A 24761-nucleotide genomic window follows, 5' to 3' on the forward strand; every position below is an offset into this window, starting at 1 on the left:
AGCAAAGGACTTGGAAGAGCAGTTGAACGGAATGGACAGTGTCTTGAAAGGAGGATGTAAGATGAACATCAACAAAAGCAAAACGAGGATAATGGAATGTAGTCGAATTAAGTCGGGTGATGCTGAGGGAATTAGGTTAGGAAAAGAGACACTTAAAGTAGTAAAGGAGTTTTGCTATTTGGGGAGCAAAATAACTGATGATGGTCGAAGTAGAGAGGATATAAAATGTAGACTGGCAATGGCAAGGAAAGCGTTTCTGAAGAAGAGAAATTTGTTAACATCAAGTATAGATTTAAGTGTCAGGAAGTCATTTCTGAAAGTACTTGTATGGACTGTAACCATGTATGGAAGTGAAACATGGACAATAAATACTTTGGACAAGAAGAGAATAGAAGCTTTTGAAATGTGGTTCTACAGAAGAATGCTGAAGATTATATGGGTAGATCACATAACTAATGAGGAAGTATTGAATAGGATTGGGGAGTAGATAAGTTTGTGGCACAACTTGACTAGAAGAAGGGATCGGTTGGTAGGACATGTTCTGAGGCATCAAGGGATCACCAATTTAGTACTGGAGGGCAGCATGGAGGGTAAAAATCGTAGAGGGAGACCAAGAGATGAATACACTAAGCAGATTCAGAAGGATGTAGGCTGCGGTAGGTACTGGGAGATGAAGAGGCTTGCACAGGATAGAGTAGCATGGAGAGCTGCATCAAACCAGCCACAGGACTGAAGACCACAACAACAACAACATGCGGGGTTGTGGAAAGTGAAAGTAAACTACAATGAAACGCAAATGTGTACCTGTCAGCTACATTATTTACAGTAAACAGTGTCCAAATTATTAAACCCATTTTTCAGTCACTGTAACAACAAGTTTCACCATAAGACAACTACATCAAGGCAGTCCAGTAGGATGTGGGCCACTGTGAGACAGTGGGGTGGATCCTCACATCTGAGGATGTGACCATGGGTTAGCCAAATGTGGTCAATGCGAAGCCAGAAGAGGACAGTAAACCCCTGTGAGAAGCACAGAGGGAAGACTGCCACATGGTAATGGTCTCCTTTGAGAGGGTCAGTTTATCAGTTTATTCGGAGAAACCAGGGCACATCAATTTGCATTCCAAGCCTTCAACAACTGCCAGCCTAAAGTCGACCGGAGATCCAGTTCTGGTACCTTCATCTCAAAAAGTCGGCATCCTGGTAGCCAACTTTACCAACCAGTCAGCATGTTCATTCCCTGGGAATCCAATGTGACCAGGGATCATGACTCAGACCTTGGCCTCTGTTGTGGGTGGGGGGTGGGAGAGGGGGGGGTGGGGGGGGGTGGGGGACAGATCTCTCTCCACCGGGAAAAAGGGCACAGTAGTTCAGATGCTCAGGGAAGCAGCAAATGTATATTGCACAGTTGAGCAGCAGTTTTTGGTGCCTAATCTATAGGGGACAAATATCAGCCACCGCAAGTAGGCTGTTCAAAGGGCTGTTCCAAAAGGCACCTATCACACTTTTGAAACCACAATGTTGTATCAGGTCCAGCATCTGCAATGCTGAGCACTACACCAGGCTCCCATTATCAAGATGTAGAGCCGCACAAGTGTAGCGCAATGTGCAGCCCAGCTGGTGTTACTGAAACAGTGAAGAGTATTAAGGTGTGACCAACACATCTGCTAAAGTTGTCGAAGATGGGGAAGCCATGTCAATTGGCCATCGAAGACAAATCCCAAAAAATGATAAGACTGCAACACCCTGAGCATTTGATACTGGAGGCAGAATTCTGTTTGGGGATGGACAGAACGATGGTGACAGAAATGCACGACATTTCTTGGTGGCGGGAATACAGAAGCCATAGGTGACAACCCATGACTTTGTCTTTTGTATGGCACACTGCAGTATGCATTTAAGCAACACCCGCAACTGAGTAGTAATAGTAGATGTAGAAGTAGTCGGCATACAAGAGAGGAACACAGGAAATTATGAACGAGCTTTCAGACTGCCTACCAACAACCAACTCATGATTCATCATATTCAGTTCCTATCGTTCAGCACATGCACACTTTCAGCATGCAATGCAAAGTTACTGGCACTGTGTACTTTTACCAATTCCTTGTGGTTGACTAACTGCAACTGTGATTATGGAAACTTGCACAGTTTTAAAATCTGATGAAGAATGTATATCCTGAAACTTCCTTCCAAATGAAAAGTGTGTGCTCAACTGTGATTCAAACCTAGAACCCAAGCAGACAATGCTATTGCTGGCTGGAATGCCCACTCCACATTCTGGAATCTGTTTTGTCAGCATAATGAGGACTTCTTTTAACAAAGGTTGGGTTTCTGCTAAAGATTTCTTGGAATCCCCTTTTGAAGCATGTCATCACATTCACAAAGGTTTGAAGTTTGCCAGTCAGTGCACAGCTCACAAGTTTTAGGAAAACACTTGCCGTTTAGAATATTCCCAATATGTTCCCATTACATAAACTACATATTCTTGTAGGAAAAATGATCTCCCTCAAATGGTAATTAAACATAAAAAGTTGGGATGCCTCTTTTGAGATGCAAAACTTCAAATAAAGAAGTACAGCTTTGTGAAAAATTTTTCGACCCTTCTTTCCTTGAAATATCTCAAACTAAGTAATTGCAATGCCTGGCACTTACTGACTATGCTAACCATAATTTTCTTTACATTATTACAAAAGGAGGCCTTCCTAAAACTATTTATTTAAGGAAAATTAATGGCTAAACTCTGCAAAATATCTGAGCTGACATATTTTTTCTCTATTTTGAGTAGTCATGAGAACCGGGCTCTACAACACTGAATTTTACTATTTATAAATTGGTTACTAACCTTAGCAGCAGGCTGATGCTACAATTTTCACATGGAGACAACTGTTAAATACTACACTCCTGGAAATGGAAAAAAGAACACATTGACACCGGTGTGTCAGACCCACCATACTTGCTCCGGACACTGCGAGAGGGCTGTACAAGCAATGATCACACGCACGGCACAGCGGACACACCAGGAACCGCGGTGTTGGCCGTCGAATGGCGCTAGCTGCGCAGCATTTGTGCACCACCGCCGTCAGTGTCAGCCAGTTTGCCGTGGCATACGGAGCTCCATCGCAGTCTTTAACACTGGTAGCATGCCGCGACAGCGTCGACGTGAACCGTATGTGCAGTTGACGGACTTTGAGCGAGGGCGTATAGTGGGCATGCGGGAGGCCGGGTGGACGTACCGCCGAATTGCTCAACACGTGGAGCGTGAGGTCTCCACAGTACATCGATGTTGTCGCCAGTGGTCGGCGGAAGGTGCACGTGCCCGTCGACCTGGGACCGGACCGCAGCGACGCACGGATGCACGCCAAGACCGTAGGATCCTACGCAGTGCCGTAGGGGACCGCACCGCCACTTCCCAGCAAATTAGGGACACTGTTGCTCCTGGGGTATCGGCGAGGACCATTCGCAACCGTCTCCATGAAGCTGGGCTACGGTCCCGCACACCGTTAGGCCGTCTTCCGCTCACACCCCAACATCGTGCAGCCCGCCTCCAGTGGTGTCGCGACAGGCGTGAATGGAGGGACGAATGGAGACGTGTCGTCTTCAGCGATGAGAGTCGCTTCTGCCTTGGTGCCAATGATGGTCGTATGAGTGTTTGGTGCCGTGCAGGTGAGCGCCACAATCAGGACTGCATACGACCGAGGCACACAGGGCCTACACCCGGCATCATGGTGTGGGGAGCGATCTCCTACACTGGCCGTACACCACTGGTGATCGTCGAGGAGACACTGAATAGTGCACGGTACATCCAAACCGTCATCGAACCCATCGTTCTACCATTCCTAGACCGGCAAGGGAACTTGCTGTTTCAACAGGGCAATGCACGTCCGCATGTATCCCGTGCCACCCAACGTGCTCTAGAAGGTGTAAGTCAACTACCCTGGCCAGCAAGATCTCCGGATCTGTCCCCCATTGAGCATGTTTGGGACTGGATGATGCGTCGTCTCACGCGGTCTGCACGTCCAGCACGGACGCTGGTCCAACTGAGGCGCCAGGTGGAAATGGTATGGCAAGCCGTTCCACAGGACTACATCCAGCATCTCTACGATCGTCTCCATGGGAGAATAGCAGCCTGCATTGCTGCGAAAGGTGGATATACACTGTACTAGTGCCGACATTGTGCATGCTCTGTTGCCTGTGTCTATGTGCCTGTGGTTCTGTCAGTGTGATCATGTGATGTATCTGACCCCAGGAATGTGTCAATAAAGTTTCCCCTTCCTGGGACAATGAATTCACGGTGTTCTTATTTCAATTTCCAGGAGTGTATATTACATTTTGTGAAAATGACAAAAATTCAAAATTTTGTGCACAGTATTTTGACAACCCTCATTTACATGAGTGCAACAACTCAAGTATTGCATATGAAAAGCTAAAAATTAGGGAATTATGTTTTTTTAGTGTTGAAATCTACAGATAAGATTCCAAAAAAAATTGTGATGTTAAGGTGTGAGGCTCTACCAAGTTGGCAGGCATAATAAACATGTTTCTTGGATTGACATGGTTTTGAGTGGAAGTGTTCTCTGGTTGGTTGGTTGATTTGGGGGAAGGAACCAACCAGGGAGACCATCGGTCCCACTGGATTAGGGAAGAATGGGGAAGGAAGTTGGTTGTGCCCTTTCAAAGGAACCATCCTGGCATTTGCCTGAAGCGATTTTTTAGGGAAATCACAGGAAAACTAAATCAGGATGGCCGGACATGGGTTTGAACTGTCGTCCTCCCGAATGTGAGTCCAGTGTGCACCACTTCACTTGGTTGTTCTCTGGTAAGCGAGATTAAGAAGAGGTACAGCATATTCTGAAGTGAAAAAGTCACAAAATAATAAATACAACAGAAAGTCTCACAAACAACATTTTTTGGGTCGACCGAAGCGTCCTATCCCACCCGTCGGCTTTGACCTATGACGTAAGGCTGTTGTTGTGTGTGACATCATGACTGCGCAGAGTTTCGTTTGAGAGTGTGGCATGTTTGTAGGTGTTGTCATGTTGCTGTTCGTGGTGCTCTATGGTGGTGTGTTTAGGGGTTTCATGTTGTGTGGTGTATTGGGTTCAGTTTGGCGTTACTGCTTTTTCTGGCTGGTTCTCGTTTTGGCTGTGTGTGGAGAGGAATTGTTTTCAATGAGTTAACGATTTTGTGTGTTTGTGTGAAAGTTATTGTAGGGCTCTTAGCTGTAGGTCGTGTGTTAATTTGAGTAAATTAATTTGTTGCTGCTCTTGTTAGGTATGGGTATGACGGATAAAATTAATAGTGTGCGCTGCATGTTACGATGAGAGCGAGTCCGTTGGAGATGATTACATTTTTGCAGCTGTTTGGCTTGTTGGCGGAGGGTGGTGAAGTGTGCTGTTTGTGGGTATGACATCACATTGGCAAAAGTTCCAGCGTCTCAGTCTAAAGAAGGTTATATGTGGCGGTGCCATAGGGATACCCTATGGCATTCCATACGTCGCAGTTCCTGGTTCAAGAAGTCTAGGTTGGCCATGCGCAAGACTGTGTTGTTGACGTACTACTTTTGTTATAAATCCTCTCACAATTTTTGCGAGCATGAGACTGGTGTGAGTGAGAGGAGAGAGCTTGACCGGTTTTCGTTTTGGCATGAAGTATGTTCTGAGTTCATTAAGTACAGGGGTAACTTCGGTGGGCCTGGGGTTGTGGCGGAGGTGGACGAGTCACAGTTATGGAAAAGGAAGTATGGGAGGGGTGGGTCTGTGGTTGGTTTCTGGGTGTGTGTGTGTGTGGGGGGGGGGGGGGGGGGGGTTGTTGAACAGGGGGTGGGTGTTTGGAATGTGTTTTTAGGGTTGTGGAGGGGCAGTCTGAGAGGGAATTAGTGGGGTTAATTGATAAGTTTATAGAACCGAGTTCTACTGTAATTTATTATGCTTTTTCAACTTATAGGGGGTTGGGTGATTGGGGGTGAAATAATTTTGTAGTGAATCATAGCTTAGAGTTTAAAAATTATGAGACAGGAGTTTGTATGAATACCACAGAGGGGATGTGGGGGGCCATTAAGTCAGTTCTTGGGAGGGGGAAGAGGTGCTCTTCTAACCTTCAGTCACATTTAAATGAGTATTGAAGGTGGAAGAGCGTCCGTGAGGGCTATTTTTTTTTTTTTTTTTTTTTTTTCCGGGGTTTTAAGGGCTATCAGCAAGATGTACAGGTCGAAGGTGGTTAGTCTGGGTGGGTGACTGCGGCTCAGAAGGGGGGGAGGGGGGTGTTGGTTTTTGATTTAGTTGTGGAAGATCTATTTTGTTGCAGTTTTTGTTGAGCTGTAGTGTGTGACTGAGATTTGTTTATTTTGTGTTTGTTTTTTGTTTATGGATATTTTATTTTGGGGTGAGGGGGGAGGTTGTGTTGAGGGGTGTGGATGGGTTGGGTCTTTCTTTTGGCTGTGTATTTTTTCGTTTCGTTGGTGTGTGTGTGTGTGTGTGTGTGTGTGTGTGTGTGTGTGTGGGGCTGACCTTGGTTGAGGCGCAACTTTGTTGTGGTAAGTTTTTATTTTTCTTGTTTTTAGTGTATTTGTTGTGTGTTGTGGCTGGTAGGGTGGTGTTGAGTTGTGTGGTTTGTTGTATTGGTGATTTGGTATCGTGTTGGTTCGTAGGTATGTAGTTGAAGGGAAGTTTTATATTCCAATTTCTGGTCGTATCTGTGGGTTTTTTGGTATTGGGGGTCGCTGGTTGACCTATGTGGGTGAAGGGAAATGTTCGATTCCAATGGGTGGTTGTGGCTGTGGGTGTTCCGGTATCGGAAGTTGCTGTTATGCTATATAGGTCGAGGGAAGTGCCAGATTCCAATTTGTGGGATCGGCAGATGCTGTTGAGGTATATAGGTGAAGGGAAGTGTCCGATTCCAGAGGATATTATGTTTAATGGAATTTGGGGAGTTTTGTGTTGTCGGTTTTTTTCGTCGTTTTGTGTGGTTTGGTATGGTGGTGTGTATCTAAATTTGTTTATATTTACTTTGTCCCCAACCAAAAATCCCAATTTCCCACGCTTGTCCCGTTGGTTTCATTAGGTTTTATGTGGAACGTGTATGTGTTGGATTTTCAATGTATTTTCGCGCTTGTTGTCATGTTTACGTTAAGACGTCATGGGCGCCATATTGGAGTCGTAGTGTATGGTCGTTTCCGCCATATTTGTGACGTCATGGATTAAAGCAGACGGTTGGAATCGGGCGCTTCCGTATTTCCCATTTTTTTTCCACATATGGAAACATCAGACATACACGTACTTAGAAGCCTACAGATACGGGGACATCTAACCACAATACCTTCATCCTCACTATGGCAGTGAAAGACTGGAAAGTGCATCTTGCCAACAAGCGAAATCTCTGTGTGCAAAACTGTGCATATATAAATGAAAAAGTACTGCCGTAACAAAATACCAACAATATATTCTCTGTTCTGTTTTCTTTGCCAATTCTGAAACGTTCTTTCCAATGAAACTGACAAGAGTCTGGTCCTGTAGCTGCCAAATTACGGGCTGGATCATTAAAGTTACTAAAATTTCCTAAGGGATCCAAAAAAAGTCATACATCTTATCATCATTACCTTACAGAACGAAGAAGACATTTGCTATTGGTAAGTTCAACGACACAATAAAATCCACTTACCAAATGTTAAGATCAATAAGTCCTCGATTTCTGGAATATGTAGACTTGCAAGAATGAAGAAAGATAATAGCAACGGCAAAAAGTGTAACAGAATCATTTATCCAGTAATGTAATTCTGTGCATAGCATTAATTATTTATTTAACTGTTTTTTTCCTACTTGTAATTTACTACACGTTTCAAACAGAACAAAAACTGTGAAATGAGATCCGCGAACATGGAGCAAAAATGATTCCCGAAGTAATTTTGCTAGCAACTTTTAATATTGTGGATTCTCTTTATTGTGGAGGTAATGGGTTTGAAAGTGTTCGTGTAACTTCTCGTAACTCTAATCAAACGAAATGGCGTCTTACCTTTCAATTTTACTTAAAATGGATGGATTAACAACTTCAATTTCACATTTCTCCATTCCCTCGTTCACAGCCATAACGATTAGCCTAGTACTAACCACACAAACTCACACTAAACCACTAATGTTTCGAGCTCACTCACAACCACCCCTCACAACAACAAAAATCAATAACAACCTATTCTCAAACTGCCTCCCGGTTCCAAGGATATTATACGAGGCAACATGTACGAATCTTTTCATGTTATCTCTGGTTTGTGTGAAGTGTGAATTCGTAGGCTGTTTGTGAAAACTGAAAACATTGAGGTTAATTATTTGAATAATAGTGTTCCTGCCCTGATACATTCATTTGAGTTTTCATTTTAATTCATATCAAACTTGAATTATTCGGTCTGAGCACCTGGAAAAACTCAGTTTTGCATCTCACCACTCGCCGCAAACAAACGTAAAAATGTGTACGTATTTCCTTCATAGGTTTTGTATATTGACAGGAAACATTTGACTCGTCATGTGCCATCAAGGATCTTCTTCCCGACGTGATATATGGCCCACGATTGTGAACGAATGAATTAACTCGTGCATGATACTATTTTTATCATTTTACAAGAAGAGTTGTTTTCTTATCGTGTCCAAACAATACAGTAGGTGCTATGAAACAGTGATATCTCAGTCATAATTATTTATGATGAAAGCGTGCAGAAAAGTCAGCAGTTATTATTGTGCGATCCGCTGTGGAATTTGGTATAATTAATGAATTATTATATATGATGATTTCTTTTTTATGCTTGCGTACCAAAGCTTGAGCGGGTATGCAACAAACCCCCTTTTTTTTTCCTTAGTGGAGTTACGATGCCCCAAGACATGATACCATAATACATTAGCGAATGAAAATTGCAAAAGTAAGTTAGCTTGTAGACGTTTTCGTGTCCAGAGTCTGATATTTTCTGTAATGTAAAATGGATAAACATGTTTCCTATCTTCCTTTTAATTTATTGAACCAGATTTATACAAATGTGTGTTAATAATGGTTCATGTTAGCCTACTAGGCCATTTTTCTCCAAGCAATCAATTTTTTAGTGAATAGGTATAGGCATTTTTGTCACGTTCTTGAATGTGGAGTCACTATTGTGTGTCTATAGTGTGTACATTGAGAATGAGAAGAAGCAGCAAAGCTCTTTGTATGCAGGAGAGGATAGTACTTGAGGTACCTTTGGTACAGTTATCACAGGTACACGACTCTCAGGAGTTCTTCCAACACACCGATTCGCAGCAGCTGTCAGTCGTTTACGGTAGTCAGGGTGATTTCCAGGTGCTTATGAATGTCAGCCAACTGATCCTGTGTTTGAGAACAGCATTCACATGTTGATAGTTCTTTCTTATACAACACAAAAGTTTCTTGAATGCTTCAGGTCACGTGCCCTTTTACTTTCACCACATTTTCTGCTGCAACTGCTTTGATGATTGTGTCGGTTTTGACATCCTGGCAAGAACAGTTCCATTCATCTTCCAGATGTTGCGATTTGCACATATGCTTTGTTCGCAGGATGTTCGTAATCAGGGTCCGGTTTTCCAAACACTCCTATTACAATCGTCACATATTTTCTATTGTCCAACGTATATTTTGTTGCCAATGGAATGTGATTCACGTACATTTAAATCATCAGTACTCTCCAGGTCACGATTAATGATTGGCAGAAGGTTCCCAGCAGCACTTTGACTAGTTGTCGACCATTCCACTGTCAGGTAGCATGTACATCTAAATTTTTCCATGCAAGCTCTTATTTCTCTTTATTTGCTATTATTGTGGTTTCTCCCTATTTAGGTGAGCGTCAAAAAAATATTTTCACGTTCAGGGGAGAAGGTTAGTGATTTAAATTTTGTGTAATGGTCACACTACAACGTAAAACTCCTTTGTTTTAATGATTGGCACCCAGCTCACATATTGTATCCATAACATTCTCCTCTGTTTCACAATAATACTAAATTAGCTGCCTTCTTTGAACTTCTTCAGTGTCATCGGTCAATCTTTTTCGTTAATGATCCCATACTGCGCAGCAGTACTGTAGTAGAAGACTGACAAGTGTACTGTGGGCAGTCTCTTAAATAGATATGATGCGTCTTCTAAGTATTCTGCCCCTAAAACACAGCATTTGGCTTACCTTCCCCCATAACATTTTCTCTGTAATAGTTATAGTTTAAGCTGTTCATAATTGTCGTCCCTAGGTAATTGGTTGAATCAACAATCTTTAGATTTGTATTTTTTTATTGTGTAACTGAAATTTAACAGATTCTTTTTAGTACTCACATGTAGGACCTAAACATTTTATTGTTCAGTGTCAGTTGTCACTTTTCACACCAAACTAATATCTTGTCTAAATCATTTTGTAGTTTGTATTATCTTCTGGTGACTTTATTTGACAGTAAATTATCAGCATCATCTGCAAACAGAGTAAGAAGGCTCTTCACATTGTCTCCCAGTCTGTTATATAGATTAGAAATAGTGGAAGGCCTATAACAGTTCCTTGGATATTGCTATGATGTCATATTTTGATAGGAGTATTCACAGTTTCGTTATTAGTTGGTGAAGCCAACAAATGTGAAAAAAGAACCTAGTTGTGGTGACAGATTGATTGTAGCTGTGCCTGAGGTCTGGATTAGATGGTAAAACTTTGGTTTTGAGTTGGTCAAGACACTAAATGGGAAACTAAAAAGAGCCTGGTTGTGGTGACAGACTAATGGCTAGCTTACCCCATTTGAAAAAAACAAAAAAAAACCGCTACTGATACCACATTGTAGTCGTCTTGTTTATGGCATTTGTCGCATGTTTCTCACGTCGCAGGTCAAAGCCGTTGTCTTATAGGACCTATTGATAATTCCTCTTTATCTGAATCCACTTGAGATTTTCTTTCAATGGCACTCATTACTTCATGTGAATAAAGGCCTCCTTATTTTTCACAAGAAAACTATTTTCTGAATTTTTGCTGTGTGTTAACAGATCGTCGTCTTCAGATTATTTCATAAATTTTGAACTCATAATTGGAACATCAGTGATCTTGTATTGTAATATAAGAAAAACAAACATTCCAAATTGGAAATAGTTTTTATTTTTATGGTATGGTATGGTATGGTGTGGTATGGCAAACAGTTTGTTGTACATAGACCGTCATCAGACCAGTAATGTCTCCATTGATGATGCTCATACTGGAATGTTTACTGCTTCTTCTCTGGTGAAGGAATTTCGAAAAACCATATTTGTTACCCCACTGTAGCAGCTCTGTCATCAGTAACATTACTATTGCACAGTGAAGATGTTGATCGTGTGTTACCGCTGAGTTGATGGACAATGATCCTACACCTGTGGATTCCAGTGGCCATCCTCCCTGGACGGCTCGCCCTAAGTGGCCGTCGAGGTTAGTGTTTCTTATTCATTCTCCAGTGTTCCTAAATTTTATGGCCCTTTTACAATGGAATCTGTGACCTTCAGTCTAACAGGGCGGACCTCCAGCTGCTCCTGCAATCACAATGTCCACTAGTAGCCTGTCTCCAAGAAACCATGCTACATCGTCAAGACCATTTTGCTCTTTCCCATTTTACTTCGCTATGGATGACCTTCCCCTTACGACAGGGCTTCCTGCTCATGGTGGGGTCATGGTGCTTCTACGAGATGATGTTTGTTATCGTTCTATCGCCTTGCACACCCACCTGCAAGCAGTTGCTGCCCGTGTTTTCCATCCCGAATTTACCTTTTCCCTCTGCACCATTTATATCCCTTCGTCTTCTACTGTCACTAAGGGAGACCTGATGCTGTTTGTTGCTCAGCTTCCTCCACCCTTTCTGCCCCTCAGTGACACCAATGCCCATCATCCTCTTTGGGGCTCACCTGTTGCCTGCCCAAGAGGTTTTCTTTTGGCGGATCTTCTTAATCATCTTAATCTTGTGCCTTAACATCAGCAAAGCCACATTTCTCTCTGATTCCACCCACACTTATTCTCACATAGACATCTCGATCTGCTCTGCCCACTCTCTCGCCGTCTCGAGTAGTGTGCTCTTTCCTATACTTACTCGAGTGACCACTGCTCTTTTGTGACTTGCCTGAACAGTCATACCCCACCACAGCAGCTCGCTCATTGGAAATTCTCTCTTGCTGACTGGAGGCTCTATTCCTCCTTGGCAGTCTTTAATGAACAACCGTTTCCCAGCTGTGATGATCAGATCGAGCACCTCATGGAAGTTATTCTCTCAGTTGCTGAATCCTCTATCCCTCGTACTACCACTTCTCCTTGTTGGGTCCCGGTCCCTTGGTGGACTGTGGAGTGTGGCAATGCAATTCGTGCCCAAAGACATGCGCTTCGTATCTTTCACCATCATCCTAAGTTAACGAACCGCATCGGCTACAAGCAACTATGTGCGCATTGCCGTCGTACTATCAAGGAAAGCAAGAAAACATGCTGGGTTTACTTCACTAGCTCATCCAACAGTTTTGCTCTGTCTTCCCTCATTTAGGGTGGCCTGCACCGGCTTTCTGGGACTAACGCCCGATCCCTGGTCTAACTGTGGCGAGAAATGTCATAGTCGACTCTGTAGGTGTTTTCAACGCTTTGGACAAGTACTTTGAGGAGGTTTCAAGCTCCACCCACTAGCATCCTGCCTTCCTTCCTCGGAAACAGGTGGAGGAGGCTTGTGCAGTCTCTTTTCTCTCTTTGAATCGAGAATGCTACAATACTCCTTTAATATTAGGGAGCTCGAGCACGATCTCTCCTCATCCAGGTCTTCTGCTCCTGGGCCCAATACAGTTCATGTCCTTACGCTGCAGGATCTTCCTCCTGCGGAAAAATGCTTCCTCCTCGATACCTACAACCGTATTTGGACTGACGGTGTATTTCCCATGCTTTGGCGTGAAGCTACAATTGTTCCCCTACCTAAGTGTGGTAAAGATAAATCTCTTCCTTCCAGTTATTGCCTAATTTCCCTCACCAGCAGCGTTTGTAAGGTGATGGAACGCATGATCAATGGTTGATTAGTGTGGTGGCTGAAGTCATACCGTCTTCTCACTAATGCTCAGTGTGGGTTCCGAAAGCGCTGCTCAGCGATTGATCATCTCGTCAACGTTCATCATGAATAATTTTCTGCAGAAGCATCAAACAGTGGCTGTGTTCTTTGATTTGGAGAAAGCCTATGATACCTGTAGGTGGACAGGCATTCTACGCACTATGCACGCATGAGGCATTCGCGGTCGGCTTCCCACTGTCATCCAGGAATTTTTAACAGACCGAGTTTTCCTGGTACATGTGGGTTCCTTCTTATCCCACACCTTTTCACAGGAGAACGGGTTGCCGCAGGACTCCGTACTGAATGTCATCCTGTTCGCCATAGCCATCAACCAAATTATGAACTGCCTTCCAGCTGGCATTTCCAGCTCTCTTTTCATTGACGACTTTGCTGTTTATTGCAGCTCCCAGCAGACGTGTCTCCTGCAACGCTGTCTTCAACATTGTCTGGAACATCTCTATTAGTGGAGTGTCACAAATGGTTTCCGCTTTTCTGCTACCAAATCAGTTTGCGTTATGCGTCAACTTCTGGCGGTACAAGCCGTTTCTTCCACCGTCCTTACGACTGGGCCAAAATGCTCTCCCGTTTGTGGATGAAACGAAGTTCTTAGGGCTTATGTTCGATAGGAGACTCAGATGGTCTCCCCATGTGTCCTACCTTGCTGCGTGCTATACCCGGTCCCTCAATGTCCTTTGCGTATTGAGTGGTACCTCTTGGGGAGCTGACCGGAATGTCCTCCTCCACCTCTATTGATTTCTTGTCCACTCCAAGTTGGATTATGGATGCATTGTCTACTCCTCTGTACAGCTGTCTATCTTATCGCCGTCTAAATACAATCCACAATTTGGGGATCAGTCTCGCCACTGGTGCCTTCCGTACTGGCCTAGGTGAGAGCCTATACGCAGAAGCCAGTGAACTACCACTGTCACACTGGTGCAACATCCTACTCAGTAGGTACGCATGTCGGCTTTCTTCCATGTCAGACCACCCAACATCATTTGACCCTTTTTTTTTATGACATTCTTTACCCCCAATGTGAGATGTACGCTTCTTCTCTGCAGCCTCCCAGCGTCCACTTTCATCACCTGCTTCAGCAGCTGCAGTTCACACTTCCTGCCACTTTCCGAATGGGTGAGAGCCCTTCACCACCTTGGCTTCAGGCGCAGGTTTGTGTTTATTTTGACCTCAGCTCGTTCCCAAAAGATTGAACTCCGGAGCTGATCTATCGCTACAAATTTTTCAAACTGCACTCACAACTTGCCGATAGCATATTCTTGTACACTGATGCTTCCAAGTTTGCCCATGATGTTGGCTGTGCTTTTGTCGTCTGGGGTGATAACTTTCAACACTGGCTTCTTGACTAGTGCACAATTTTTACCGCAGAGCTTTTTGCCCTCTCTCAGGCTGTTCACTACGTCCGGAGGCATCAGCTCACTCGCTGTGTGATCTGCTCTGACTCCCTCAGTACCCTTCAGAGTCTGGATGATCCAGATCAAGTCCACCCCATCGTTCAACATATCCAGGACTGCCTCCTTTGTTCCCGGATGGAGGAGCCCAAGTGATGTTCATGTGGCTTCCTGGCCATGTTGGTGTGTCTGGGAATGATACTGCTGATGCTGCAGCCAGGGCTGCAGTCCATCTTGGTCGACCCGCCTCTTACTCTGTTCCCTCGCAAGATATTCGTAATTTTCCCTATTGGCATATCACATCACTTTACATGACCATTGGTGCTCTGTTCATGGGAACAAACTCAGAGAAGTCAAACCTCTCGCAACAGCCTGGTCGACTTCCTCCCGGCCATCTCGCCGTGAGGAAGCAATGTTAGCTCGGTTGCGAATAGGGCACTGCCGCTTTAATCACCGCCACTTGTTGAGTGGTGACCCTGCATCCAGCTGTCCTTTCTGTAGCCAGCCATTAACAGTCAGACATTTCCTGATCGTCTGCCCTTGTTTTAGCTGCTTACGTCTCAGGGTTGGGTTGCCGCCCGCTTTCCCGGACATTTTAGCGAATGACGTGCGAGCTGTGGCTCGCGTTTTAAGTTTTTAAAAAAGTAGTAATATGACAAAAGAGATTTGATTTCTACCTGGTGACTCCGGTGTTTTGTCAGCGTCTTTTAGATACTCTTCCGTAACGTCTTGATATTTTAGATTTTTTTTTTTTTTTTTTTTTTTTTTTTTTTTTTTTTTTTTTTTTTTTTTTTTTTTTTTTTTAAATTGAACCTCAAAACAGTATTTTTACCCTTGCAGTCCCGGCATTCTATGGTTCTATACTTTGCACTTATGACCTTAGATGTTTTGCGCAAAAAAAAAAAAAAAAAAATTATCTGTGGATGTCTCCTGTGTTCTGTTTTTTGTGTGTGTTATGGTGTCTATCCTGTATCCTATTTGAAGTCCCTGTTTCTTCAATATATTGCCTACTCTGTGGACAATTTTGTTATTGTTGGTGAGTATGTGCCCCCTTTTTTTTTGTATGTGTGTTGTTGTACTACTGTTGTGTCTTGCATGTGGTCATTGTTTGTACATTGTGTTGATCTGTGTTGTGTAAGGTTTTGTGTGTGTCTTGTACTTTCATTCCTTGTCTGTTTACAAATTTGTTGGTTTAATTTCTTATCATGAGGGACTTGTAACCATTTGCCTCTGCTATCTGTTTAACAGAATCTGAACATGTTCTAAAAGAGCAAGAAAGACTGGGCGCACCAAATTTTAATGCAAACTTAACCAGGGAATTAGTTATTGCCGAAATAACACAGATAGTCAAAACACACAAATCCACCATAATTTCTAGTGAGAAAACCACAGTCAACAAGCTGAAACAAAAATTAAAACTAAACAATTCCATAGTAACAAGGGCAGATAAAGGAATACAAGTTAAAACATTAGTGTTTCTGAATGACAACAATGTCACCAAACTGACCAGTGACCCAACAGCAAGCTTTCAGAGGAACAAACACTAAAAAACATCAAAAGTACCTTCTCAAAAGGCCAGATAAAACGAATGACACAAAAAATCCAAAGACACACACCATAAAATCTCTATCAAAGGTGCACATAGAACATATCCCTTTAAGACTAGTCATCAGCTTCAGAAATGCTCCGTCACAGTACCTAGCCCAACATACACACACATTACTAAAGAACATATACACTTTTGAAAACAACAGAAACCTAGAGAACTCAATGCAGCTAGTAGAGAGATTCACGAACATAGACACACACCATACAAAGACTAAAACAACAAGGAAACACACACAGATCTCCCACATTAATAAAATAGAAACCATACTCAAGACCATACCAGAGCAAAATTACTTTATGTTAGAAAAAGACTTTATTCCTAACATGAAGGGCTGCCAATGGGATCACCCATGGCCTTTATAAACAACCTAGAGAACAGGATCTTCATACACATAATAAGAACAAAAAAAATACAAAGTTGTATACTGGTACCGATATGTCGATAACATAATATTCCTGATTGATGAACCACACACACACATATAGAACTGCCACACAAGGAAATAAACAACTTACACCCATAAATTCACTTCACATTAGAAACAGAAAGAGACAACACACTAAATTTCCTGGACCTCACCATATGAAAAACAAACAACACCCATGATTTCACACACACACACACACACACACACACACACACACACACACACACATACATAAAGATAGAGGAAAGTAAACAAAATTCAGTGCTAAACTCTCTTGGGGGGGGGGGGGGGGGGGGGGGAATGAACACCTAGAGTGTCAGGAAACACAACATAGTGCTCACCGCACTTTAGGAAGTAAAAAGGCATTTGTAAGGAAAGACACTGGCCTTGGAACCTGAAAGAAGAAGAACAAGTCACAACAAAAGATGAATAGTAACAATTATACAAGGGTTGGAACATAAGTATTGGCAACTATTTATTCACAACTGATACAAAAGAGTTACATGTTTGCACCTGTTGCTGTCCTTCAAAGTGGTCACCAGCATTGTGTAGACCCCCTGCGGTCATCAGAGGCGACTCCCCCTGCGGGTTCGGGGGTAAGAATAGGCCCGCGGTATTCCTGCCTGTCGTAAGAGGCGACTAAAAGGAGTCTCACATGTTTCGGCCTTATGTGATGGTCCCCTCTCGGGTTTCACCTCCATCTTTCTAAATTTATCCGAAGAGCAAGCCACTTGGGGAAGGGCGCCTTACATGGTGCACTGTATCCGTCGTGCAATTAGACCTTTAGCCGGATTGCTCGTCGTTGCAATGGTGTCCCGCTCGTTTTCGATCTCTTGGGCGAGAATACGTCCCTGGGTGCGATTACCACACTGCCCTCTGCAGTGTTTCTTTTAACTGCGACGACGACCTTGGACATTTTTGCACCTAAGATCCAGCACGGTAGCCAGTCCGTTGTGGTGGGGCCACCATGTACCCTCTTGGTTGTAGCCCCCTGACAACACAGGGATCGCTCTACTGATGCCTGCGCCGTTAACTCCCCATGTATGCCAAGGAGTAGATGCCTATCCTCCTGGGGTATCGGGACTCCCGGCAACGGCCATCCTGCCAGGTGGCCTTTGCTGTGGCTGGGTGGCGCCCGTGGGGAGGGCCCTTGGTCGGAGTAGGTGGCATCAGGGCGGATGACCCGCAATGAAGCGTGGTACATCATCTCACGCTGGCGGCCAGCCGACAGCAGTCTCTAAGCGTTCTCGGGCTCAATTTAATGCTCAGAAGTACGATCCGAAAACGTTCCCCTCCCTGGCCATGCTGTGGGAAGAGCGTAAGTCTCAGGATGGAGGTAACAGTTATTCGCCCCGATTCTTAGTTTGTACGAGAGCTGATGGGGAGTCTTTTCTCTCCACAAAGCCTCAGTTCTTCGTCGAGCATTTAGAGAACAAGTTTGGGGAGGTGGAGGGCTTGTCTAAAATGCGCTCTGGGTCAGTACGGATACAAACGGCATCCTCCGCCCAGTCACGCAGGTTACTTGCTTGTGACAAGTTGGGGGATGTTAACGTTACTATTACACCTCATAAGAGTTTAAATATGGTCCAGGGTGTTATTTTCCATAGGGACCTCCTTTTGTAGTCTGATGACGAGCTGCGCGCCAACTTAGAACGTAGAGGTGTTCATTTCATCCGGCGCGTTCATCGGGGTCCGAGGGACAATCAGGTTGCTACCGGTGCCTTCATCTTGGCCTTCGAGGGTGATACGTTACCGGAAAAGGTGAAGGTGATGGTCTACCGATGTGACGTCAAACCCTATATCCCTCCCCCGATGCGGTGCTTCAAGTGCTGGAAGTTCGGCCATATGTCTTCCCGCTGCACTTCCAGCCTCACATGTCGAGATTGCGGACGCCCATCTCATCCCGATACTCCACGTGCCCCGCCTCCCATCTGCGTCAACTGCGGGGAGCACCATTCACCTTGCTCGCCTGACTGCAAAGTCTTTCAGAAAGAGCGCAAAATCATGGAATATAAGACCCTGGACCGGCTGACCTATACTGAGGCCAAAAGGAAATATGACAGACTCCATCCTGTGAGAATGACATCTTCTTATGCAGCTGCTACAACACCTGTGCTAGCCCCATCAGTTTCGAGACTTCCAGCCAGCTCGATAAGCAGTAAGACTCCTCCTGCCCCCTTGCCCGTGGGGGGCTCTACCCAACCGGTTGCTCCTGCACCACCTACCTCAGGAGCAACCTCCTCCCACCCGTCAGGGACGTCCGTCCCCGCTTCTCATCCGGAGAAGCGTCTGACTTCTTCAGCTACTCTCGCCCGTAAGAGTTCCCTTGGGACCCTCCCTTCCCAGGGTTCCACCAGCGGGAAGGGTGACGGCCGCCAGTGGCATAAGTCCTCACCAGCGGCCGGGCGTAGGGCTTCACGATCCTCCTCTGTCCCGGAGACTGAATCGGTGAAGCCTTCCCAGCCGGTGAAACCCAAGGTTCAGCGAGAGAAGTCCAAGAAAAAGACCTCTAAGGCCAAAGAACTTGCGGTGGCACCAACCCCACCGCACCTTTCGCGCTCTGCGTCTGAGGATGAAGTCGAGATTCTAGCGTCCGCTGAGGACCTTGATCTCGCTGGTCCCTCAGACGCCATGGATGCCTCTCGTACGGGTACTGAATCAGTGGCAGTGAGTGAACAAGCGGCGTAAATTGCCTTCCCAGTCCTTTCACGCCTTTCTCAGCCATGGACAATATCATCCTCCAGTGGAACTGCGGCGGTTTTTCCCACCATCTAGCTGAGCTCTGCCAACTTATCAGCCTTCGCCCTTTCTTCTGCATTGCTCTCCAGGAAACTTGGTTTCCAGCAATGCGAACCCCCGCCCTCCGTGGCTATCGAGGTTATTTTAAGAACCGGGCTGCTTATGAAAGGGTGTCTGGTGGCGTCTGCATATATGTCCTTCACACTCTGCACAGCGAGTCTGTCCCTCTCCAGACGCCTTTAGAGGCTGTCGCTGTACGCGTGTGGACGCCACAGGCTGTTACCGTCTGCAGTCTTTACATTCACCCGGATGGTGATGTCTCGCAGCATGTCCTGGCTGCACTGGTCGCCCAATTGCCGCCACCTTTCTTGCTATTGGGCGACTTCAACGCCCATAACCCTCTGTGGGGTGGGTCAGTGGCCACAGGTCGAGGCGCCATCGTTGACCATTTCTTGTCGCAGCTCGATCTCTCGCTGTTAAATGATGGTGCCTTCACACACTTCAGTGTGGCGCATGGCACCTACTCCGCCATTGACCTTTACATCTGTAGCCATAGCCTCTTACCGTCTGTCCAATGGAGTGTGCATGACGACCTGTGTGGTAGTGACCACTTTCCGCTCTTTTTGTCACTACCACAGCGTCACTCTTCTCATAGCCCTAGCAGATGGGCTATGAATAAGGCTGACTGGGATTTGTTCTCCTCCACTGCCTCTTTTGAGCCTCTCTCTACTGATGACATTGATGCGGTGGTTCAATCGGTCACCACCGGAATCGTTACTGCCGCCGAATCTGCCATTCCCCGTTCTTCTGGGTCCCCTCGGCGGAAGGCTGTGCCTTGGTGGTCGCCTGAGATCGCCGAAGCGATTAAAGATCGCCGGCGGGCGCTCCAGCGTCACAAGCGACATCCCTCGTTAGCCCACCTTATCGCCTTCAAACGGCTGCGTGCGCGGGCCCGCCTGTTTATCCGCCAAGGCAAGAAGGAGTGCTGGGAGCGGTATGTGTCCACCATTGGCCTACATGTCACTCCCTCGCAGGTCTGGGCCAAGATTCGACGCGTCTACGGGTATCGGACCCCTGCCAGCGTCCCTGCGCTCTCACTGAATGGAGCCGTTTGTACTGACTCCGACGTCATTGCAAATCACTTAGCAGAGCATTTTGCTATGAGTTCCGCTTCTGCAAATTACCCCCAGGCCTTCCGCTCCATTAAAGAGCGGCTGGAACGTCGGAGCCTTTCGTTTCGCACCAACCACCCGGAATCTTACAATGCTCCGTTCAGTGAGTGGGAATTTCGCAGTGCCCTAGCTGCTTGCCCTGATACCGCTCCTGGGCCAGATGGCATCCGCTGTCAGATGCTGAAACACCTTTCAGTGGACTGCCAGCGGCGCCTTCTCGATCTTTACAACCGTCTTTGGGTCGAGGGTGAGTTTCCGTCGCAATGGCGGGAAGGCATTGTCATCCCCGTTTTGAAACCTGGAAAAACCCCTCTGGAGGTGGACAGCTACCGTCCCATTAGCCTCACCAACGTTCTTTGTAAGTTGCTTGAACGGATGGTGAGCCGGTGCTTGCATTGGGTACTGGAGTCTCGGGGCCTTCTGGCTCCGTCTCAGGGTGGGTTCCGTAAAGGCCGCTCCGCCACCGACAATCTGGTGAGCCTGGAGTCGGCCATCCGTACTGCTTTTGCCCGCCATCAGCACCTGGTCGCTGTCTTTTTCGACATGCGGAAGGCGTACGATACGACATCGCGTCATCGCATTCTTTCTACGCTTCATGGATGGGGTCTTCGGGGTCCTCTGCTGATTTTTATCCGCAATTTTCTGTCGTGTCGTACCTTCCGCCTGCAAGTCGCGGCCTCGTATAGTTCCTCCCACGTCCAGGAGAACGGTGTGCCACAGGGCTCTGTTTTAAGTGTCTGTCTGTTTTTAATAGCCATTAACGGGCTTGCTGCGGCCGTGGGAAGTTCTGTCTCTGCTTCCCTGTATGCTGACGACTTCTGCCTTTACTACAGCTCTACTGGCATTGCAGCTGTTGAACGTCAGCTACAGGGCGCTCTCCGTAAGGCGCAGTCTTGGGCTGTAGCGCGTGGGTTTCAGTTTTCGGCAGCCAAGACCCGCGTTATGCATTTCTGCCGGCGCCGAACAGTCCATCCTGTGCCGCGGCTTTATCTTGCCGACGAACTCCTTGCTGTGGTGGAGACCCACAGGTTTTTGGGGGTGGTTTTTGATGCTCGGTTGACTTGGCTGCCCCATATCCGGCAGCTTAAACAGACGTGTTGGCGGCATCCAAACGCTCTGAGATGCTTGAGCCACCCCCGCTGGGGCGCCGACCGCTCTACCCTGTTGCGGCTCTACCAGGCGTTAATCCAGTCCCGTCTGGATTATGGGAGCCTGGCTTATGGCTCAGCATCCCCATCTGCGTTACAGGTGCTGGACCCAATTCTCCACAGTGGGATACGCCTTGCCACTGGTGCTTTCCGCACCAGCCCTGTGGACAGCGTACTAGTGGAGGCAGGTGTACCTCCACTGCGGTTCCGACGCCAACGTTTGCTGGCCACTTACGCTGCCCATGTTCTAAGCTCGCCCGGGCATCCAAACTATCGTCTCCTGTTCCCGCAGTCGGTCGTCCGTATGCCAGAACGTCGGCCACGGTCTGGTTGTAGAATAGCGGTCCGCGTGAAAGAGCTTCTCTCTGGGCTTCAGCTTTTCACTGTTCCACCTCCTTTCCGGGCCACTTTGCATACACCCCCATGGTGTGTTCGTCGCCCTTGCCTTCGGCTCGACTTGGCACAGGGCCCTAAGGACTCAGTCCCTCCAGAGGCCTTCCGCCGCCGCTTTTATTCCATCCTGGCCACGTATCAGGGCTCTGGTGTTGTTTACACTGACGGTTCGATGGTTGCTGGTCGTGTCGGATATGCGCTCACTCTAGGGGACCATTCCGAACAACAGTCCTTGGCGGCTGGCTGCAGCGTTTACACTGCTGAGCTAGTCGCCATCTTTCGAGCCCTAGAGTATATCCGCTCCTGCTCAGGTGAGTCCTTCGTTATCTGTAGCGATTTCCTGAGCGGTTTACGAGCTCTCGACCAGTGTTTTCCTCGTTCTCGTCTGGTGTTGGCTATCCATGAGTCCCTGCATACTCTTGCGCGTTGCGGCCGCTCTGTGGTCTTTGTGTGGACCCCCGGTCATGTCGGTATCCCGGGCAATGAACATGTTGACCGCCTGGCGAAAGAGGCCACGTGTAAACCATCTCTGGATGTTGGCCTCCCAGAGACTGATTTGCGGGCAGTCCTCCGCCGAAATGTTTTTGCGCTTTGGGACGCTGAATGGCACGATCGGATCACACCCAATAAACTCCGTGCCATTAAGGAGACGACGACTGTGTGGCGGTCATCCATGCGAGCCAACCGCAGGGACACAGTCGTCCTTTGTCGGCTCCGCATTGGCCACTCCCGGCTAACACACAGTTATTTACTGCGCCGGGAGGACCCTCCTGTATGTCGCTGCGGGGCGGCTTTGACAGTGGCCCACATTCTGTTGGCCTGCCCCCTTTTAGCTGTGGTCAGGCAGACATTTGCGCTGCCTGATACGCTCCCTGCCCTTTTAACAGACGACTCCACTATGGCTGACTTAGTTTTACGTTTTATTCGGGCAGGGGGATTTTATCATTTAATCTGAGTGTTTCTGTTTTACTTTATTGTTTTGTGTTGATTCTGGCCTTTGGCCTATGATTTTCAACTGATTTTTTTTTTTTACTGTGTTTCTAAGTGGTTGGCTTTTCCTTTTTTATTTCTATGGTCGGCCAACCACCGTCACACTCTGTGTGGTTTTAGTTCGTTTTTGTCTTGTCCTTGTCTCAGTTTATCTTGTTCTGTATCGTCTGTGTTCTCTTCTGTTCCTCGTTTTTATTCCCTGTGGGTGTTCTTTGTCTTTGGAAAAAGGGACCGATGACCATAGCAGTCTGGTCCCTTTACTCCCCCAAACCAACCATCAGAGGCGACTACAAGGAGTCCCTCCCCCTCAAGGGAGTGGTTGGCACCTGCGTCCAGAGACGGACGGTTCAACGACTTACATTTGTGGTCATTTTGGTTTTTCGCTTATTCTGGTTTCTTCCTTCCTTTGTTTGTTTCCTTTCATTGTCTTTCTCCCTCTCTCACTGTCTTCCTAACTTTTTACCTTGCCTTCTTTTCCTTGCCTTCTTGTCCACCCTATGGTCTCCACCTCACCGTTTGAGACAGTCTGTCCTTTCTCTCCCTCTCTACCTTCTTTTTTTGCTATTCTTCTTTCCTCCCTGTGTGTGTCTGAAGGCCAACCCATGCATTCACATGCATAGTCGGTGACGGGGTAAAGCGTAATTCCCCACCCTGGGCAGACAAGTAGGGCCCATGCTACCCCCTGGTAAAGGCCAGGCCCGGGGAGAAGTGATTGTCCGAGCTGACACCTTCCAACCATGCCGATTGGTCCCTCTGTCCATTTCTCGGGAGGTGTGACCTGAGGTGTAAACATTCACCTAAGGCGGGAGCACCCTCTGAGAGGGTACCCACAAGGAAGGAGCACGCCATCGGAGATGCTGGCAATCATGGGGGATTCATCCGCAATGGATTTTTCTTCTTCTTCTCTCTCGACTTCTGCCCAAAAATGGAAACTTGACCAGCCACCAATGACAAAAGTACTACCGCCTGCCCCAAAGTTCCTCATAGTTTCTAGATCTGAGGACAGAAAGGATTTTTCATCTGTCAACCCTTTTGTTATTCAGAAGGGCGTAGATGCCATAGCCGGACCTGTCAAGTCTTGTACCAGGATGCGTAATGGTACATTGTTGTTGGAAACTGAGAGAGCCTTTCAGGCACAAAAACTCCTTCGGGCTACACTCCTGTACATGTTCCCTGTCTGGGTGGAGACTCGCCGCACTTTGAATTCGTTGCGTGGCGTGGTATATACTAGATCACTTGACGGATTGACTGACGAGGAGATTCAGTCTTTCCTCGCTGAGCAGGGCATGACGGCTGTCCATAGCGTCATGAAAAAGGTCGATAATGACCTTGTACCGACCCGGACACTTTTCTTGACCTTCAGCTGCCGTCGCAAATCAAAGCGGGCTATGAGGTTATTTCTGTTCGCTCCTATGTCCCGACACCTAAGCGCCGCTACCAGTGTCAGCATTTTAACCACACCCGCCAGTCTTGCTCTAATGGGGCTAAATGCGTCACTTGTGGCAGGCACACCCAAGAGGGTGACTGTCACCTCCGTCCCCTCATTGCCTAAACTGTCAGGGTGACCATGCAGTGTCCTCTTGCAACTGTCCCATCTGCAAGGATGAACCCTGTATACAGAAAATTCGGGTCAAAGAGAAAGTGTCCACCTTGGCTGCTCGCAAGCTTTTTGCTAGTAGGAAGCCCACACTGCTCCCAGCGGGGAAATACAGTGCCATCCTTGCCTCTCCTCGGCCTACCAGGGAGGTATCGACGCAGACATGCTGTGGTGTCACCGCCAGACACGACACTTGCTAGGTGGTAGCCTTTAAATTGGCCGCGGTCC

The 24761-nt window shown here is 46.6% G+C and overlaps 2 protein-coding genes across 6 annotated transcripts in view; one reads left to right on the top strand and one right to left on the bottom strand.

Moving 5' to 3' along the window:
- The window catches only part of LOC124594894 (zinc finger protein ubi-d4), a 256583-nt gene extending 248397 nt beyond the window's left edge, over window positions 1–8186 (bottom strand). For all 3 annotated transcript variants that reach the window (XM_047133370.1, XM_047133369.1, XM_047133367.1), the window contains exon 1: window positions 8008–8186. In XM_047133370.1, the coding sequence (XP_046989326.1) occupies window positions 8008–8081 (74 nt within the window). In that variant the 5' untranslated portion in view covers window positions 8082–8186. The remainder of the gene's footprint in view (window positions 1–8007) is intronic.
- A 60-nt stretch (window positions 8187–8246) lies between these two features.
- The window catches only part of LOC124595647 (E3 ubiquitin-protein ligase Hakai), a 69761-nt gene continuing 53246 nt past the window's right edge, over window positions 8247–24761 (top strand). Inside the window, exon 1 of one of the 3 annotated variants that reach the window (XM_047134482.1) lies at window positions 8247–8458. The gene's annotated coding sequence lies outside the window, so the exon portion shown is untranslated. Of the gene's footprint in view, window positions 8459–8514; window positions 8645–8729; window positions 8745–24761 lie in introns of those variants that run through there. The other 2 variants (XM_047134483.1, XM_047134484.1) reach the window with 2 other exon arrangements.

This window comes from Schistocerca americana, chromosome 2 (genome assembly GCF_021461395.2).
Source record: "Schistocerca americana isolate TAMUIC-IGC-003095 chromosome 2, iqSchAmer2.1, whole genome shotgun sequence".
In the NCBI taxonomy this organism is placed as follows: Eukaryota; Metazoa; Arthropoda; class Insecta; order Orthoptera; family Acrididae; genus Schistocerca; species Schistocerca americana.